Below are 20,262 nucleotides of genomic sequence, written 5' to 3'. Positions count from 1 at the left end.
TTCCCCTCACGAAGTTAGAGCCTTCTGTATCTTCGCGTTTTCCTCTCTTTTTCTCCTTCTCTTCTCGCCCTTACCCTTTTCGTTTTTACCCTTTTCGCTCTATCTCGCGCCTCCCCCGTTTCTGTCGGTCTCTTTTCTGTCTCTTGATACACTCACGCCTCGCCATTCCTTTCCGTTCTGCAATTCCTATGGCCCCCTCTCGCGAAAGGCTAGCCATCCTTCGCGTCTACGACCCTCGTATCTCCCGCCGCAGCTCGAAGTCGACATTTGCCTCTCACCCGCCCCACCGTGAAGCCCGCAGCCACCACTTTACCACTCTCTACTCGACTAACTCGAATTTGTTGGCAATGTCCCAGTTCTTGTAGGTACCATTACTTCTCTCGCTCCATCCGTCTCGTCTCTCGTTTCTGTCCCTCCACCCTCGCATAGTAGTCTTGAATTTTCTCCCCCGGTCACCATCACTCGCGAACATTGGCTCGCTCTCGTTCGATTTAATTGCACGATATAGACTGATTGCACGCTGAGATTTTCAACGTGCACGACGAAGGGGTGAGTTTCCGGTGAACCGTTACTTCTCAAGATCGACGTCGCTTTCGACACGTGTCTCTCACAGAGTAGGAGGGCAAGATCTTTCACTTCTCTCGAGAAAAGACTTGTGGATATTACGGCGCTTTTTACCCTCGGATCAACGCGATGCGGATCGAGCGTGGCTCGATAATGTCGGCGATAAAACGTTTCTCCGGATCGTGCTGGATTGGTTCCTCGAGTCCGTCGAATTTTATCGTGCGATCTTCGCGGGGGGACGAGATTTGTAGTCGACGGGGCGATAGAGAAAAATGGGTGGTTCGCAAAAAGCGCCATCGGCCACGCAAAAGAAACGCGCGGAAAAGAAAGGGCGGGATAAACCGGGCGAATCGAAGCGCCCCGCGGGTGAGAGGGATGGGACGACAAGGGAACTAAAAACACATCGCGACGCGACTGGGGGCGCGCGTTATGTTCTCTCGCGCCGTTCGTCCATCGGCACAGTACATACATATATACGTACATTCGGTTGTCGGCGTATCTGTCCGATAACGCTTATCGCTTAATTGAAAGGGTCGTCCTTCGCCTGGTCGTTGTCCCGCTCGATTAAGCCGCGATCCGCGACGGCAATATGTCGCGAATGCGTAACGCGCACGCGATCACGAAACCAGGTCATTACAACCCCCCGCAAAGTCGTGGACAAGTGAAGAAACCTGGAGACAGTTGCAAAGTATGAAAGAACAAAGCAAGAATAATAATGTGAAAAATTGATTAATCTTTCACTGTTACACCTTCTAACATTGAGTGTTACGTTTTATAAAAAAAGAATGATAAATTAAACTGCATAATGTACATAACTATGGGTAATCGTGCGTGTAATTTTCGCGAAAAAGTGTTGTTCCTGTACGACGAGGAATCGAATAGCGATATACAAGTCTTGTATATTCGCAGGGAGACTCAAAGCCACGCGCGCGTTTGAGGGAATGTTATTCAATTATAATCGCTGGAATATTTTTTGAGAGAGAATTTTTCGAGTCGGCGACGACGTTCTCCCGAAAAAGCGCGTATCTCTTTGAAAGAATATTGCCGCCGCGGCGTTGTTGCTGGCGTTGTTCGTCGATACGAGAGTAACTACCATTTCCCATCGCGGGTACGCTCGGCGCCCGATAAAAAATGTGCAGGCTGACCAATTGCATATAACTCACCCTGCCTTTCCAGTTCTTCCTACCTTCATGCATATATACGTCTATCTATCCGGGCGTTCTGTCTTCTGTCCTCTCTCTGACCCTCTCCCAATCTCTCGCTCTCTCTTTCTCTTCCACTCTTTCCCTTTTTTGTCGTTTTCTCGTTCCTTCTCTCTTTCGGTACGCCACCTCTCTCACCTCTGTCTCTCCCACGTGCTCTCTTTCGGCGGTCGGGGGTCGCTTTTCCAGCGCTCTCTCGTCCGCACACACGTGTCGGCGTGCGAGTGTACACACTCGCACTCGTACTCGCTCGCGCTTGCTTGCACGGACACCTATGCCGCGCGCGCATACACTCTCCTAGGGGTCGTGTATTCGAGTTCTTTTATTTTGCCCTGTGGAGGTAGCAGAGGGTTGAGTCGAGCGAGAGCGCGGAGAGAGCGCGAGGGGCTGGGGGCGATGACATCGATTTTTTACCCGTTGCTAATCTCAATGTTACCTCCACCTCCTCCTGCTGCTGCTCCTCCTCCTCCTCCTCCTCTACGTCCACATCCACCGCTTCCTCCTTCTCCACCTCCCGTTCGGTCATCTCCATTGCCATCCCTCCTCGTCCCGCCAGCCCGTCAACTCACTTCGTTCTCTCCCGCCTGCTCCCATCCCTCCTCGTCCTCTCATCCTTCCCGTGCCCCGGCCATCCGTTTTGCGGGAAAACGTGCATGTGCATCGGGCACATTCGAGAAGGAATAACCATTTTTTCGTGCCGGACAACACTCGCTCCGCGTCGCCCGCGTCCTGCAAATTCTCCTCGTCTCCCGACCGCCGCCGCCGCCTCCGACCACCGCCCCCTTGTCCCCGACACTATCCCCCGCATCCTCTCTCCATTTTTTCGTCGAACCTTTTTTCGTCGCCCGCCCTTCTTCTACGCACCCACCTACTGGAAACCCGGTCCTCACTCAACCCGCCGTCCCGACCACCCACCCTCCCGCTACCCCTCGCCGACCCCCCGCTGCCACCTACTGTCGAACGAGGCGAAATCGAACTGACGTGGACGCGGCAGTTTTCCATCTTTCTGTTTTCCCGTGGGAGCGATGACATTTTTTTTCGGTCCCTCAACTTTTAGATCTACGCGCCCGATTCGCCTGACGTGGAAATATCGCCGGCGGCCGATATCGGAGCGCCGTTTCTCCGTGTGTCGATGCGAGGCTGCTACTAAATAATTATGCGCAGCTCGACCACCGCTGATTTACCGAGAGAGATCACGATAGAACGACTCGCTCGCTGAATCGTGTAACGCTTTTCAGGTTTCGGGATCAGCCATTATATACTTGAGCAGCTTACTTCGAACGGTGTATTTGAAAAAAGTAATTTATTTCATATCGTGTAAGTGTAATGGGATAAAATACGGGGGATGTTGTACAGATGCATCTGACGCGTGCTATTAGCGTCGTTTGCAAGTCACGTGGCGGCCGTGAGCTCAATCGCCAATCGATTCGATCGACTCGCATTAATGAGTAGCCAACCCCCTTTACACAGGGGTGGTCGCGTTGGTACACTCGAGAAGTCGTGTCGACACGTGATCACCACGATGCAACCTGGAACGGCACGACATGCGTGTCTTACGCATTACACGCGCACATGCGAGCGCGATTCAAGCTGCGCTCAGCCCCCTCGTATCGCACGGCCGACCTCGACTTTTCAATTAATCCCCCCCCTCTCGCCCTTCCCGAAATTATCCGAAGCATAAGCGTGTGACGTAAAACCTACGCGCGCGATATTAAGTATAATAAATTTCCGGCGTTACTTGCGCAATTTTACAAATGGATCGGTCATCGTAAAAGCCGACGCGAGTTGTCCGTAATTTTCGGGAATGGAAACAGCTAATGGAATCTGTAATAAAAGCGTGCATTTACGCGCGTGCGAAAACAAATTTGCGTCGCATCTATTACCCTCGTATTATTCTCTTTGAGAACGACATTACGAGCTCAGGGATATAACGCCCTTTTTACTTTCATCCGATCCGAAAACCGCAAATTCCGCCGCTTTGACCGGCGTTGTTTTTCACGATGACTGATAAAAGCGTGATCAGATTGTTCGAACAGTCATCATTAAGCATTGATTATTTGATTTAGGTTGGGATCATCATATTTTACGTTATGTGTTCGCAGACGGAGATCGCCAAGCGGCTGAACGCAATAATCGCGCAAGTGCTTCCGTTTCTGGCGCAAGAGGTAAGTCTTCAACTTTCTGTTTGGCACGCGTGCCGCGCGATCTCACGATCGAGTGTGACGACGACGCGATAATGATAGCGTGGCATTGCAGCATCAGCAGCAGGTGGCCACTGCCGTCGAGAGGGCGAAGCAAGTCACCATGTCCGAACTGAACGCCATTATCGGGGTAAGTAACGGCGTTCGTGCCATTAATTTCCTACGTCATCGACTTTAACGACGGAGATCGCACAAGTGTCTCACGCAAGAAGAACCTTTCTCGCGGGAGATTCTCCATAAACAGTCTCCGCGAGTTTTACAACTTGATCTCGTAATTGAATAATCGTTGCTTAAACGCGACTTAATGTTCTCTTTCTCCAACTATTGCAGCAGCAACAGCAGCAGGGTCTCCAGCAACTTCTGGTGAGTGCTTAACTCGTCACCCTTAATGCCTCCGCAAGGAAATGCGATTTTTCATTCTCAACTCCATTTTAATCAGCTTTATTGCGGATTTTATCAAACGAATTAACATTGTGATAAAAATAAACGTAGAGTCAAAACTTTTAAGAAACGTCAAGCGTAAACAGTAACAGCCGCTAAGAGGAAGTAAGAGGAAAAGCGGAAGGTATCTATCCGCGCTTTTGATTCCGACGCCTGATCTTTCGTCTGTTCGACAGCAACAGATCCATGCGCAGCAACTGCCCCATGGTGCGGTGGTCGGCGGTCTTCCGCCGGGCGGTCTGCTGGGCTTCGCAGGTGCGGCCGCGGCGGCCGCAGCTGCGGGTGTGCCGCCGCACTTGGCGCCGCCGCCGCATCCCGCGGCCGCGGCTGCGGTTCAGGCTCAGGCGCAGGCGCTCCTGAAACCCGCCGATCTTCAGCAACATCGCGCGGCCGCGGAGACGCCCGAAGATCGTAAGCCGATCGCTCTGCCGGACGAGAGGCTCGGCCACCGTTCGGTCTCGCCGCCCGAGAAATTTCGCAGCCGCACACCCGACCTCGAGAGCGACCCCAAGAGGCGGAAGGAGGAGAAGCTAGGACACGTGAGTACCATTTTAGCTTTTCTGCGGGATTACTGTTCAACCGTTCTTTCTCTCTCTTTCCTCTGTCTCTGTCTTTCTTGGAGATCGATCGGCGATTCGATCGGGATTCATCTCTGTGAGAATGTTTTCTTCACCAGATGCGCCGGAGTTGCAGTAATTTGAGTGGGTTGTCTAGAATAAGCTTGTCTTACTTGCGATTTTTGATGTGCTGAAGAAATTTGAATTGTTTTTAATAGTAATACAAAATTTGGAACTAGAGTTTGATTTTTCATTCAGAGTTCGAAATATAAAGTTACGAGCCGTTGAAGCGGCGGCAGGCAGTCTGTATTATGGCCCCGCGAAATCAAGACTTTTCCCCTTGAATGAGACATTTGTGCAAGGGGAAGGTAGATGAGTTGAAGTATCGATGGCAGGTGCGTGCTGTTGCATTGAATATTGCTCGTTGGCCAGTGCACACTTAACTCCGGCTCCGAAACTCGACGTAGGAAGAGTAGCGCGTGACGGTGGACGACGCGTTTAGCTGAGAATTAAAATGCTAATTGCAGCGACGTCGAAAGCCGATAAAACGGCCGACACTCTCAGCGGCCGGAGAGGGCGGGATGGGAATAAAGAGGCGCGCACTGAGCGAGAAAGAGAGAGAGAGGGATAGAAAAAAAGAGAGTGCGCGCGCTCTATATCGCCGGAAAGAGTAAACGCAAGCGTAATAAAAGAGCCGAGTTAGAGATCGAGTTCGCGAGCCGCACGAGAAAGGATAGCGGCGCCGATCGCTAACTTCCACTTAACCGTCGAATCCGCTGCAAAAAAATTAAAGGGGGTGAAAAAAGCAGAATGGAGAACAGCCTCGATAGTTTCACGTGCCACATCCATCTCAGCTCGCGCTCGGCATCCCGACACACGCGCGCGCGCGCGCGTATACCAAATGCAATCGCGCGTCGCGGAAGTTTCCGTCGAAATTGGATTATCCTCGTTCGCCACAAAGACGGAAAATGGAGATCTGACCTGACCCAGTCTTTCGTCAGCCAGGGACAGCAATCTTCAGTATGCCTCCCCCTCCCTCTTTCCCTTACGAATTCGGATACAGGATTTATTTTACGTAATATCCATCTGCGTACTCGAAGGAAACGTGGTGCTCGCTTTGTCCAGAATCGACAAAATGCACGATCTCCTTACGAGAGACGCAACGAGCACGGGTGATGTACTGGGAAGGATTGCGATGAGAGGAAGAGAGGGCGTATAATTAAAAACCGTGAAAACAGGCGAACAGTTAGTCGGGTCGCCGTGCGCGCACCGACTAAATTGGATTATTTTTCTCAGCTGGTCTCTTACCACCCTCGAGCGCTTATCCCTCTCTTTATCTCCCTTTATCTTGTCCCGCCCTTCTCTCTTGTCCGCCTACTTCGTTTTCTTTCCTCTGTCGTTTCTCTCGTGCCGATTAGAGCGTTCTCACGCGAATCTATCAGCCGGTTGTGCGTTGCTTTCCTTTTTCTCTCTCGCTGCTGCATCCATAGATTTGCATTAAACACTTGGCTAATAAACACCACAAAATCGTTGGCGCGCGTTTGCACAGAAATAGATATCATTGACACGTCGCTCGATTCTTCCTTGTTTTTTTCGCACAGATATAACAAAATCTATTTGCATTCGGTTCAATTTTAATCAAAGTATAGCGTGTCGGATTAACGAGAAATCCTTGTCTATAATCCAAAGTACAAGATATTCGATGAGCCTCTGTTCGTCCATTTACTCCTTCGACTAATCGAGGAGCGTATTTCCCAGCGGTCATACGCCGTGTCCTGATGACTTCGGACCAACACTGTTAAAATTGCTTCTGACTCGGACAGCGGTGTAGTTGTCGCGGCCAATTGTCGCTGGCAAGCTGGCAGAGAGCGAGGAATCGCGGACAGCGGTGTCTTCCCTCCGGCTCATCCCTCGTCTCTTCCCAACTAGATTCTCGCATTATCCCTCTCTTCTTTCTCGACTACTAACGCACTAACGACGCGTCGTTTACACGGGCAATCCCTTCGGTCCCAAGAGTGCCGGGAAGTTTGTTTGAAGTCGAAGCAGCCGGCCACAGGCAGTCAATTGCGTTTACCCGCACTCGCGTTGAAAGTCACGATAAATGAGAGACGATTCGTAACGTCATTAATATCTTATTTCTAACTCTGTTAAACTGTGCGCTGTGCGTGAGAGATAAGTATTTCTGCATAAATAGATTATGTACACGTATCACACGTACTACACGTATTACACGTATACGTGTTACAATGTGTTACAGTTTTATAATATAATAATATGTTTCACAAGAATGCTTTTCCACCCTTCTCTTTCGTGGGTTAACGTAATTTTCAAGTGGGTAATTTATTATTTTTCCACTTGTTTCCTTGATAATTCATTTATCTCTTTCTGCGTTATTCCGGGAATTCTCGAAGCTGCGAAGGACTTGAAACGTATATTCTTATTGAGAAATCCGCCACTGTCGCCGACGCGTGTCCCGGGTGCCGAGTAGCCTGACCGAGACGCGGGCGCGACGTCGCATCCGGTCGCATGTAATTCACAGGAGCGACGAAGACGAAGGGGGAAAGAGAGGAGGCGCTGTGTCGCATCCGGAAATGAGTTCTCGCTCGTGTCCATGCTCGAGTTCTTAGGACTGCCGTCGAGCCTCGTACCTATACGCACACATACTCCGTGAGAGGATTAGTCGTGGCTCAGCACACCACCACCATTACTGTCTCCTCAACCCCCTCGCTTCATCCCCGAGAAAGCATTAATCAAAGGAGCAACTGTGTGCCCTGTTTCCGTCGCGACGAAAGCTGCTGCCGGTTCCCCACATGAAATCGCTATATCGCGACGAGGAGGGGTTTATTTCGTCTCTTATCGTGGTTGATCCGTCGTTGGAGGAAATAAACCCAGAACTCTTAATTACTTATGATTACCACGGAAATCTTTAGATTCCTGGATATTTATTTCTGTGGCTATCTTTTGAATTGATTAATTTTCATTTCGGCAATCGGCTTTGAACATTATCATTTTTTGTGTATTATAAAAAGATTTTTTTATATACTGGGGGAATCATGGCGTGGTTGCATGAGAACGAGCTAATTTGGTACTTTCGTGAGAACGGTTAAATCCAAAGGTAGGAATCTAGTTTTCGCTGCGTAGTGTAACTTCTCCTGCCATATAAACGGAGGGACGCCCGATTGTGTCTGAGTGTCTGATTGTGGCCCCATTTCCCCCTAATCGTCGTCCCGGCGTTGTCACTGGCGGTACTCCCGTTGCGAAGGCGGGAAAAGCAGAAAGATTCCCGATGATATCCCGGGATCTACTCCGCGCGCCCGCGGCGGTCTCGGTAACGCGACGGAGCATAGTGCTCGTTGTGAAATAACGTTTCAAAAGCGTGTCGGATGGCAAAGTGCATTTTTCACAGCGAGCGGAATAAAATTGAAGACGGGCAGTCTTAAGCGTGCTAAATAGCAAATTCGCACAACTTGCGCTATCGTACGAGATAAATCTCTCTCGATGGCCTAATTATTATTGGATATATTGGAGCGAATTAATCAATTGGTCGATATCCTCCCTTACTTGGAGAGGAAAAATTGCGTTTATTTATCACGTGATGTATGCGTAGCGCGCAAGCTTTTTACGGAATTAATCGAAATTTTCATGACATTAGGTGCATTGATGAATAGGAGTCGTCAGATTCGAGGCGGAATCGACTCTGAGTGTTTACGAAGACGGTGGTTGAGGCTGGCCGATTTAACTTTGTCCTCTCGCCCTCTGGTCCGTGCAGAAACGTGCAGACGGGATGCTCGTAGATGTGCGGTAGATTCATCTGGTGGGAATCCAGGCGGCGAGAAAGGGTGGACGATACGGATAGATGGGAAGGGAGAGAGATAGAAACAGAGAGAGAGAAAGAGAGAGCAATAGCGAGAGGTACAGGAGGTGGAGACGGAGGAGGAGGAGGAGGAGGAGGAGGAGGTGGAGTAGTTGGGACGGGTTGGGATGGGTGGGTGGTTGAATTTTTCATCTGACCACGTCGAACCAATTAAAGCGGACCACGGTACCCAACCTCCACCTCCAACCTCTTCCACTTTTTTCGTTCTCTCTTTATTTCCGCCCCGCGTGCTGGCCTTTATCCACCCTCTCTCCGCACCCTCGTCCCTCGCAACCCCACACGAGCGAGCGCGTTCTCTTTCTCTTTCTCGGATCAGCCCTCTTCCCTCTCTCGCGCTTCCCGCCGCCTCGTCGCGCACACCCGGCCATCCCCTACGTCCCGATGCCGCGCGTCCTCTGCCTTCCACCTCGTCTTCCTCCTCTTGCTACGTTCGCTCGCTCGCTCTGTGGCAACTCGTTGGATTTTTTCGCGTCACGAGGCGGTGTAATTTATTTGGCCGAGGTAGAGAGAGGCACCCGCGGAGGTGGTCGACGAAGTGCGCGCGGGGGGTTGGGTCACGGCGGGCTACGTGGGCTACCCGGAACGGGGGAGAGGGGGAGTAGAGAAGGGCATCGCGAGAGAATAGGTGGAGGCGGCGGAGGTGAGGTGGTACGGAGGTGACGCGTTGCTAGAACGAGAGCACGAGGGATAGCCGGGCCAGCCAACGCGGGGCAGACGGGTGGAGGGATAGGAAGGGGCTGGTTTCAGTTTATTTTGTGGGTCCTACCTACCGGCTCGTCACTGTCCAACCCCGGTTGGTCAGTCGGTACGTTGTGCCAGTGTCTGTCTCTTTCTCTCACTCTCCCTCTCTCTGCTCGCTCTCGCTCTTCTTCTTTCCTGGCGCCGCTTCGTTCTCTCTTTCGTTTTTGTATTCGCACCCCGTTCCCCGCACTCTACCCCCTATCCGCCGTGCTCTTATACGTATCACCGTACTCTCTCTTTTTCTCTCTGCCTCACTCTCATTCTCTCTCTTTCTCTTTCTCTGTCGCTTCTATTTTCCTCTCCGTTCATGCATCTCCTTCTATTCGCGACCATGTACGTTATATACAGTATAACGCACTCGCTCGCTCCACGAGGAGCGACGCCAATATAATATTAAAAAAAAATCTCGGGACTTCCTGATGGATCCGCTCCTGTATTTTTCGATTACTTCGCGAGCACGGTTTTTTCCCAGTGCAATCCAACCCTCTACCCGCGCGCCGGCGCTCCGCCCTTCACCTGTTCCACCTGTCAACTCGCCGAGAGGGCTGCGCCTTCTGTTGGAAATTGAAAAGATCGTCGCTGTGATTTGTCGTCGTTCTATGCGCGCCTACAATTGTCTTTGTCGAATGCGAGCGACGGAACTATTCGTATCCCTTCATACCTCGTGCAATAACTCTCGTCAAATAGGGGTGTATCATCCTTTTTCTCTTTGTTTATTGTAATTCGTTACTTCGAAGCGCTGGAAAGGAACCAAATTACTTTTCTTGCTTTCTCACACATTTAATATTTTCAGTTTTTATTATCCATTATGTGGTGCATTATTATAATATCAAAAACCTATTATCTATCTATTAAATCACATTTTTTCTCGAATCTTATTCATATCTTTTTCGATTCGTGGATATCTCTCAAGTCTCTTTCCTTCCTGGGAACATTCAGTGCGTCTTTATCCGGTTGGAAGATATTGTAACATTTTCTCTGAAAATGCAGTAAGGAAGCACGATATTAACGTCAGCTGAAGAGACTCGTTGTCGCTCCTTCGAGCGATCAAATCGATCCCGCAGCTGGCAAACGTAAAATCGCAGTTCACCGCCGATCCGGACGTCGTTCTGAATCATGCTAGTCCTATCGATCCGCGTCCGCGTATTAACGTCGTCGATTAGATAACAATAATACGCTCGCCGTTGAGCATTACGCGATGCCAGCTGCGCACTCCTTGGTCGATTATCGTTCATGCTCGGCCACACCGACTGGACTTCTAACTAGTTGCGCGCCGTGCCACTAATGAGAAAACCCCCCTGCGTCCACGAGAATCTCTCATCCATCATCCTTCCGCGTTATTTCTGATTCGCGCCGCGTACGGTCGCGGGCTACCCTCCCCTCCCCCTCCTCCTGTCCCTTACCCTCTTGCACTCGATAATTCGCACCTGGCCAGTGCTGCTCGCACTTCGTTACGTGGTGCTGCTTCAAGTTCCTGGCTGTATCGATTATAATTCACCAAGTGGCTCAAGAGTATACTCGGTGATCGATCACACGAAAACTTTGGGCCCTTCCGGGGTCACGGGGTCACCCACCCGCCGCAGCGGCCGGGCCTTGTCAATTCAGGGAGGTGTGCACAACGAATCTTACGTCCGTCTTTGCGCCTTATTACTTTTTCAGACGCGAGCGAGCGAGCGAGCGCGCACGCCACGGAGCAGTCGATATCTCCGACGGGCGGGTTCTTGTTACAAAACGCTCTGCCGACCTCACACAATCGCTCGTGAGAGACGTCGGTGGACCTGTCTTCCTCTCGCCGAGAGGCGAGAGATGCCTCGGTCGTCCTTCCCCGCCCCGCCCGGCCCCGTCTCCGTCTGTCTCTTCCTTATTCCCCGCTGCGTCTCACCACCGCCGCCTCCTACTCCTTTTCCTCCTGAGCCGCCACCTCTTCTTGCTGCATCCCTCGGTGCCGCTTCCACTAGCTCTCTTCGCCAGGAATATAAAGATCTCGACGATCCCGGTTGTAGCGGCCGGCCCAGTGGCGTAACTACGAATTTCAAAGTTTCCTCACATTTCTCTAGTTTACAACGCCGTATTTCCGTGCGGCAACGCACGTGCTCACGACGTCCTGCTGATCGATGACGATTCGGTAAATTTGGTTGTTGCATACTGAAATGGTTTATAAAAGATGCAGGCGATGTTTCAGTATTAAGCTACTTGTGAAATTTAAGGTTGATCTCGTTTCGGATTGAACTTTTTTCATAATTTGACTATGCAGCTGATGAGATCATATTATCAAAGTTGAGTATAATTTGCTTGGAACTGAACGGGAAGTGAAGTACTGCATATATAGTAATTGGAGCTGGGTTTTTTAATTGACATAATTAAAGAAGAAAAAATCCATCGGCAGCGCGGCGCGAAGCCGAGCCAACGCGTCAGCCTGAAATAATGAATTAATTAAGTAATCAATCAATCAATCAATCGCTCGCGGCACGTAAAAAGCAGTCGGGTTTTCGACGGCCGTGTCTCGCTCCGTGGACGCGTCCTCTCTCGGTGCAGCTGCAAGCGGAGGGTTTTTTTCAAAGATTTTCAAGAAAAAGAGGAGGGCACCGAGGACAAACGCGATCACGTTAATCGTCACGACTTCCGCCGCGCTGGGATTGTCAGCGCGCATTTGTTGTAATAATGTGCGCCATGTGATCACAACTGCCACAAAAGAACCCAACACGCGCGAGTCAAAGAAACGTCCGCCAGTCGACGCACGCACCCTCGCGAGTGCACTCTCTCTCGTGCATGCATCGGTGCGCTTTTGGCGCCTTCTCGTATCGTCGTGGCGTGCGCATGCAAGCACGCACGTGTGTATGTGTGTACGCATGTCGAGCACGGGGCTCTTTCTCTCCCTTTCGACGTCGACGGCGACAAAACGCCGTACACGTGCACGAGGAGCACTTGGGATACCTAAAGCGGAAATTCGAGGTGTGTACGTGGTTGCGAGTGTATCTGCCGCGGCGCCTTGGGGCAGGGGGGAATGACGGTCGCCCTGGGGGGGGCGGGTGCAAGGGATAGAGAAGGGGGGGCAGGGTGCTAGGAAGCCGGGGCGGTTGCTCGGGGAGTTGAGGGGGTGGCGTGCAGGGTGGTATGATGACAAAACATTCGCTCTGAGCTTCCGCGGGATGCGCGGGGCACGAGGGCGGCTCGATGTACAGCCGAAGGGGGTCGGTGACGGCGCCGGGGGGAAGGGGGGTGGCAGAGGGGAGCTAGGTTAGGTTCGCGGCTGCTCTCGGGGGCCAGGGACGGCCGCGCGGAGGTGTGGGGAAAACGTGAACGCCGGGCGGAAAGAGACCCCCATCCACTGGCTTCACCCTCACCCTCTTTCTCCTCCTCTTCCTCTTGCTGCTGCTGCTCCTCCTCCCTCTTTCCCTCCGCCTCGTGCACCTCCTCCTCCTCCTCTTGTGTAAGCGAGGTGAGGTTGTACGGTTGGCTCGCGTCGTTCGTGTGAAACGCGCGTGTACGTGTGTATCTCGCGCACGGACGCGTATGGTCGCGGCGCGGTTGTGTACACCGAGTGTTACTGCTCCGTGTACCATCCTCGGCGAGTGTGCGGGGTGGAGGGTGAGAGAGCGAGGGAGAAAGAGAAGAAAGAAAGAAAGAGAGAGAGAGCGCGAGAAAAAGGGAGAGATGGGAGACGGATAGATGGATAGATAGAGCGAGAAAGGGCGAGTGGTAGGGAGCACGGCGACGTGGCGAGGAGGTTTATATCCATCATTTTGTATTTCTCGCAGACATAAAAATCTATACCATCGCCAACCCCCGTCCACCTACCACTACACCGGCAGGCGGTACAGTGCAGTACAGCGCAGCACACCACACCACACCACACCATACCATGCCACGCCGCACCGCCACGCCGTTTCGCTTCGCGCCAGAGCTCCGCGTCCCTTCGCCGCGACCGACCAACGCTTTCACCACCCAACCGAGCACCTTCTCTCCCGCTCCTCTCGCGACCTGCTCACCCCCGTCCTCGCCCGGTCCCCCGACCCCTTTCCCCATCCCCTTTTCCATCACTCGCGCCCTACGTCGGAGCCGAAGCCTGGCTGTGCACCGAGAGAGTACCTACTGCCGCCTCTCGTTCTCCCCCATCACCTCCTGCATCGCTGGATGGATGGATGGATGGATGGGGTTGAGCCTTGGGGTTGGGGTAGGGTGGAGCGGGGTGCAAATATCGTATTTATTGTATGACGGGTCCACGTATTCCGAGCTAACGCCTCCTGTCAGCCCATCACCTCCTCCTCCACCACCACCTCCTCCATGCAACCCATCGAAAGAGCGCGTCTCTTCTTCCGACTTGCTCTCTCACCCTGTCGCTCTCTGCCTCCTCCCTCGTGACCCTCCCGTGTGTACATGCATTTGTGTATGTACGTATGTATGTACATGTGTGTTTGTGTACGCGCGCGTTTCGCACCTTTCAAGAATGCTTCTTTCGCTCTTTATAACGCCCGGAACACACTCGGACCACCCTCAGGCCGGGCCCTTTGCCGAGGGTGGCTTCTCGCTAAGAGAACGCTGTCGTTACCGTCGTCGCTGCGACTCTTTGTAGCACAATCGTTTGACGACGAGGATCGTGTTATCATTGGCACTCTACTTCTCGTTCTCCTCCACCTCCCGTCGTCTCTCGCTCGCCGGAGGTAATTATGAATACTGTTCAAAGCGAGGCGGGCAATAAGGACACGCTGATTGAACGTTTAATAGGAGGTTTAATATCGCGCCGAGTCGCGCTCACCTTGCTTGGCATAACAACAAGTGGATTTACGACGGCTGGGCCCGCTGTCGCGCAAGCGGAAGCGCAAATATTCGTTCGTTGCTGGTCGCGACCGCGAGCGTACTAGTACGATCGCGTCGCGGTTTGTCGCGCGATCTGACCGTAATGTGCCTTTATCGGATGACGGAGGGGGAGGGGTCTTGCCCCCTCACTTCACCCCACGATGTAATTACCGGACAAACACGCCGGTGTCTTGGCGCGCTCGAGCGCGACCGACATGGTACTCTTCCGTTCGCGATGAGAGATCTCTTCTCGTTCATCACTGGCAGGTTGACAGAAGTATCGAGATATCGTGTCAGTAATTAAAATGGGGTGGATAGACTTCTGGGATAAAATAGTTGGCGAAAATAATTACAACGTGACACGTACCACGCGCAACTGTCGTGTCACAGAAACGACGAGTCGTTGCAAGACACGGCGCTTTTAGTAAAACGCCAACGCCCCATACATGCGCGCGAAACCCGCTGCTAGACGAGGGGCACACGGCGGAAAGAGGGGGAGCTCTGTTGTGGATGTCAGAAGCAAATGTGCTTTCGGCGCGGGAAGGAGCTTAAGGAGCCCGTAAATTTCCACGCCGTGGAAAAACGACATGCACGAGCCTGTTGAAATCCTCTCGCCGAGCAGAAGGTCCACCCTCCCTTCCACTTCCATGCCCGCCCTCTTTCGAACTCCGTTTCTCTCTTTTTTCTTCTTTTCTTTTTCGCTTGTTTCTCCCTTTTATTTCTCTTTCTGCCTCGTCGCTGCCGCCCCCTTCTCTATCTGCTGCCCTTTGCTCCCGCGGCGCGAGGCTATTGGCCACTTTCGAATTTAATTTTCGCACACAGCAGCGACGCCGAAAAACATTTACGGGCTATAAAAGATCGCGCCGATGGAAGGTGCAAACTGCGGTTAAAAAAAAAAGAAAAAGAAAGAAAGAAGGTACAAGAAAGAGAAATATCGTCGGGGAAAGGTAAATGTGCAGGGTGGAGAAACCGTATTCTTCTGACCGCAAAACTGACGGGTAAGGGACGGCAAACGTTACTGCCGAGCGATCTTTGAGGATCGTAAAATGTCGCGATGCGATGATAGACTCTGGAGTGCCGGCAGCGAGACGCCGGTGCGCGTCGTGACGTCTCGAAATACTCCTAATCGAACGCCTGCCACCGTTACCCTGTACTATGTTAACAACATACGAGCCATTTAGTGGTACGAGTCGCCAGCTCTTAGTTTAATACACGAATAAGAGCGTGTAAAAGTATACTCGCGAATAGGAAATTCGAAGCGTACATTTTGTGCAGTATTTCTTGCATAAAAAAAAGAAGAGAGCGAGATAAATATTTTGTTTGAATATTTTATTCCGTGGCAAAGAGGGTGCTTTTATAACGGTACTCCAGTGTCGTGTAATGCATTCTAGATTAAAGAGAAAAATTGCGAATAAAAACGTTTGAGTTTGTGTCATTTTAAAACAATTGGTCTCTCTCCACATTAAAGCGCATGTCTGATCCGGATTGATCTATACTACTTGTCCGCTTAACGTCCGATTTGTGTTGGTAATTATTAAAAAATCGTGGATATATAAATTCGAGTGCTCTGCACGGTTGTATCGTGAAATTCCCGCGGGTCGATGAATTTCTGTCATCGGCCGGCACATGCCGCGATTAATGAATCATAATTGGTGGCAACGGGGAATCGCGCGAAGGTGAGAAGAGAAGGCGGAGACGAAAGCCGGAAGTGCGAAGGAAAGGAGAAAAGGAGGGAGAGCGGTGGGGGAGCGAGAAAAGGTGGCGGAATAAAAGGGTGGAGGCCGCAATGAGCTGAGCTTTTCCACGCTTCCCCTAATTACATTTTCATACGAACCGTTTCCCCTTTATTTTCTCCTCCGTCCTACGACCATTTTTCCCGGAGCTAAACCCTCCCTCCCGCACCCATCCGGTTCTCCGTCAACGAATGCTACCCTTTTCTTCCGTTTCTTCGCCCTCGTCTGCGCTTTCGTCTCTCTGCCTTGCAACCTCCCCCCGCCTCTGTGGCGACCCTTCCACCTCCTTGCACCGCCTTTCCGCGCTGGAAAAACAGTTTAATACGTTTTCGCCGCTCGTCGCCGCGCGAGAAGAGAGAAAGAAATGAGTAAGAAAACAAGAGAAATATCACCTTCGCGCACAAGAGTCGCAGTCGCGAGACGCGTCAATTTCCAAGCGGCGTACAAGTCCCGCATTAAGGGCGCGTTAAGGAGCGTATTCAGTAAAGCGCGGATTCTTAGCCGGACTCCGAAGCGGATTCCGAGTTTTAAAGTTCGAAGCCGAGATTACTATTGCGTCGAGAAGGCGTATTCGTTAAAGTCGCGCGGTAGTTTCGAACCTTGGTCGCTCGAAACTGCTCCTCTTGCGTAAAATCACCCTCATCATCGGTAATACGCGTATGCATGTATGCACATTTTTTTCAAATAATTTAATAGAACGCCAATTGCGACAATTTTGATATCTCGTGTCATTTTCGTTTTCATATTCCGTAATTTCACTCGGCAGGTCGCGCGTTCGCTCCGAGTATGTAAAGAAATATGCATCACTCCGTTATTTTCATTATCATTCTTTTTTAACCACGACACGCAAGTTCCTCCGACCTAGCGCCATTGTCGACGACGGACGATTTTTCCTGTCGACGAGCGAACCCACCCTCCGTACGTCGTTTCCTCCCTCCGGTCCTTTCGTGTATATCCTCCACGCGCGACATAATCGCTTTAATACATTTCCACTGCGTCCTCGCTTCGAAACATAAAAGCAGTCGCCCCCGTAAAAGTTATGGGACAATGCTGACTGGCGCGTCGTCGCCTTGGACCGAATATACAGAGTGCTCTGTCCTTGTATCGTCCGAGTACGTTTCAGCAGGAAGACACGTGAAGCCCGACAATTTCTCGTTGCGCCAGAGCCATTACGCGAGATATGGTATCGCGTCATTTTTTTATTCTTTTTTTCACACGAGATATCTCGGAAAAATCGGTTTCTGCGTCGCGTCATCGCGACGAAGGTGCATAATTTTAACGTCGTCGCGCAAAAGCTGCATGTCAGAGGCGAAATAGAATTCCACGTAACGTAAAGAGAATCGGACGAGAATTCCCGATACCTAACGGACAGAGCTTACGTCTCGAGGCGAAAGAGTTAAACGTCAATGTGTAAATAGCATCCCCCCGCGTTATGTGCCGTGCAACCCCGACGAGCCGCGAGTCAGTCTCGCACGCGACGGAACAGCCTGTGCACGCTCGCACGGTCGGATAATTCTATTTCTGTCCGAGAGTGGACACGCCGCTTTTCCCATCGCAGCCGCTCGCTTAACTTTGCGAAAGTCAGCGGAGACGGACGGAGGGTGGGCAGGCGGAGAATAGGAAACAAGAGGGTAGACCGGAGAGTGGATGACGGGGAGCGAGGGTGTACGGGGACGGAGACGCGGAAAGCCTTCGATTCTTCTTTCGCTCTCGTGCGTTTGTTTACAGAGGACCTCGATAGAAGGCGGCTGGCGCGGAACGAGGGTACGGGAACCCGTACGGGGAGACGGGGGGACGAGGTACAAGGGAGAGTCGAGGATCTGGGGTGGTGGGACCGTAACAGAAAAGTACGAACGAGAGAAAAGGGACGTAGAACGAGACGAGGAAACTCGGAAGAAGGAACCGAGCCTAGGTGGTGTGGCGACGGTGCGGAGGAGAGGGGCGAACTGGCAAAAAAAAGGATTCGAGGATTCTCGAGGAGGCGAGGAGTCGAGTGGTTGGGTGGTCGAATAATAGAGCTGCCCTTAATACCGTCATCCCCGCGCTATCCCCGGGGTTAAACGAGGGAAGAGGTCGGCGGAGGAGGCAAGCGCCGCGAGAGACACGGACGGGGGTCGAGGGGAGGAAGAGAGAGGAGCGTGGCGAGAGGATGGCGGGGCGGCACGGAAGCAAAGGACGAGTTCTGCGCGGAGAGAAGGACGGAGGGACCAAGGGGGGTCAGGATGGTCGCTCGTGGTTCGTGTGCCGCCGTGTTCGGGCGGGTACCGGGAGGACGGGATAGGAGGGATGATAACATTTGTATCATATTTAACGCTAGAACGAGCGGGTTAAGGGGTGGAAGACAGCCTCCACACCCGGCGGCCTCCTTCTTCCTCCTCGTCGCCGTCGTCGTCGTCGCCGTCTCCTTCGCTTCTTCCCTCCCGCTCTCTTGGTCACCCTCCGCCGCCTCTCGCCCTCTGCGGGTCTCCCTCTATCTCTCTTTCTCTTGTGCGCGCGACCGCACTCCTCCACCGGCAACCTCGAACGCCACCTCGCCGCTCCCCCCCTCCGCCCCGCACCCGTCCGCTCGCCACTCCGAGTAATATACCACTGAAATCAATACCACCACACTGCCTTCTCTATTTACCCGGGCTCATCATCCGTACACAAATTTATTGCGTGTCCCTAGCAGCTCGGAACACATTTCCTACCCCTCCGAGAATATATCGCGCGGCCAGATTGCGCGCGATTTCGTAGCAGTCCGGCTAATGTCACCCGCGGCCCATTTAACGCGCCGACGATCGTTTCCCCTGCGGAAATCCGCCCGGCTATCTTCGGTAAAAAGGTACTTTCCGATTATCTCGTCCGCCGGGTCCGAACCCCCGTGTATCTATCTTCGATACGCCCTTTCGAGAGTATCGGACCCTTCGAGAGGACCAAGCGGACCGCGTTTTGTACAACTCGACAACTCTCTGCTCCACGCCAGATAAAACCACAACCTCCGAGTGAACCGAGTAGCCGAGAATTATTATAAACGTATCATCAATATGTTAACAATCGTTCCGTTTACTAATTAATTCAATGATTTAAGGGACCCTTTTTCACTGCGCAAACATGTACAAATATTCGGGATATGCTTAAGAGAAAAAAGTACATTTGTTCTCGTTCATTTATCATTCCTTTGTCAATTTTCCAATTCTTAATCTACTTTCGCCATTCAAAATCCATGTCTCTGGTCCCCCCCTCCCCCCCTCCCCCCTCCCCCCTCCCCCGAAGGGCTCCGCGTGGGTCGGCGATTTTGCTCTCTCGCCGAGCGGTCAAACGTAATTTATGCACCTGCTGGGACGCCCGTATAAGATCACGTTAGACGCATATTAGCCGCGCGGCGTGTATTTTAGCGGAATTTTTTTAAACGCTCGCTAGGTGAATTAAAGTGCCCGACGACGCGCACAGGTGGTTCCGCGGCGTGACCCGTCGGCGTGTGCGTGCGCGTCGTACTCACACAATCCCGCGTGCCACGCACGATGCGTAATGCATTGATGGTACATTGCGTAATACGTTGCGATATTACGTCATTAGATGGGCAATGCTACCTATCGCGTGGCCTCGCTTTCAGTTCGCTGTGCATCGCTGAGAGAAACGGAGCGGCGCGCAAGGCGCACGGGTTTTCCCCTTGCGACCCCCTCCTACTGTCCCGTCCCCCTCCACCCCTTATTTCGCTTGTACGAGGCGAAAGATAGCCGATAAGTAATGTTACGAGATAAATGCGGCATAAATTAGCCACGCGCGATATACTACGGGTGCGCGTCACGTGAACATTAAAATTGCGGAAATAATAATGGGGGGAGGAGAGGGTGGCTTGTTACAGATACGAGCCGGCGTAAGATAAACGTTACATACATTACAGGGTAGCCGCGAATCGTTTTGCCGATGATTAAACTGATACGCTGGTAATCGCGATGAATTTTCCTCTCGTCGCGCACCCCGTGGAGGGGGTGCATCTCCGACGATGACGACGACGAAGTTTCCAAAGTTGGATGATCTGCCGCCGCGCGCGCGCGTGTACGCGTCGGAAGACAATAAGAAAAGTTCCTGCAGACGCACGACCTACTTTGCTCCCTATTTAATTGACATCCATAAACCTTTCGACTCCGAGCTGGATTAAGTATTCAT

General features: G+C 52.0%; 1 protein-coding gene across 6 annotated transcripts in view; it reads left to right on the top strand.

Annotated features, from left to right (window-relative positions):
- Window positions 1-20,262, top strand: part of LOC105274469 (protein groucho) — a 58,701-nt gene that overhangs the window by 32,207 nt on the left and 6,232 nt on the right. For 4 of the 6 annotated variants that reach the window (XM_026973745.1, XM_026973743.1, XM_026973747.1 and 1 more), the window contains exons 6-9: window positions 3,869-3,931; window positions 4,023-4,097; window positions 4,298-4,330; window positions 4,585-4,947. In XM_026973745.1, the coding sequence (XP_026829546.1) occupies window positions 3,869-3,931; window positions 4,023-4,097; window positions 4,298-4,330; window positions 4,585-4,947 (534 nt within the window). The remainder of the gene's footprint in view (window positions 1-3,868; window positions 3,932-4,022; window positions 4,098-4,297; window positions 4,331-4,584; window positions 4,948-20,262) is intronic. The other 2 variants (XM_026973744.1, XM_026973748.1) reach the window with 1 other exon arrangement.

This window comes from Ooceraea biroi, chromosome 11 (assembly GCF_003672135.1).
Source record: "Ooceraea biroi isolate clonal line C1 chromosome 11, Obir_v5.4, whole genome shotgun sequence".
Lineage (NCBI taxonomy): Eukaryota > Metazoa > Arthropoda > Insecta > Hymenoptera > Formicidae > Ooceraea > Ooceraea biroi.
The sequence above is the reverse complement of the archived record's forward strand: the minus strand, read 5'-3'. Positions and strand labels throughout refer to the sequence as shown.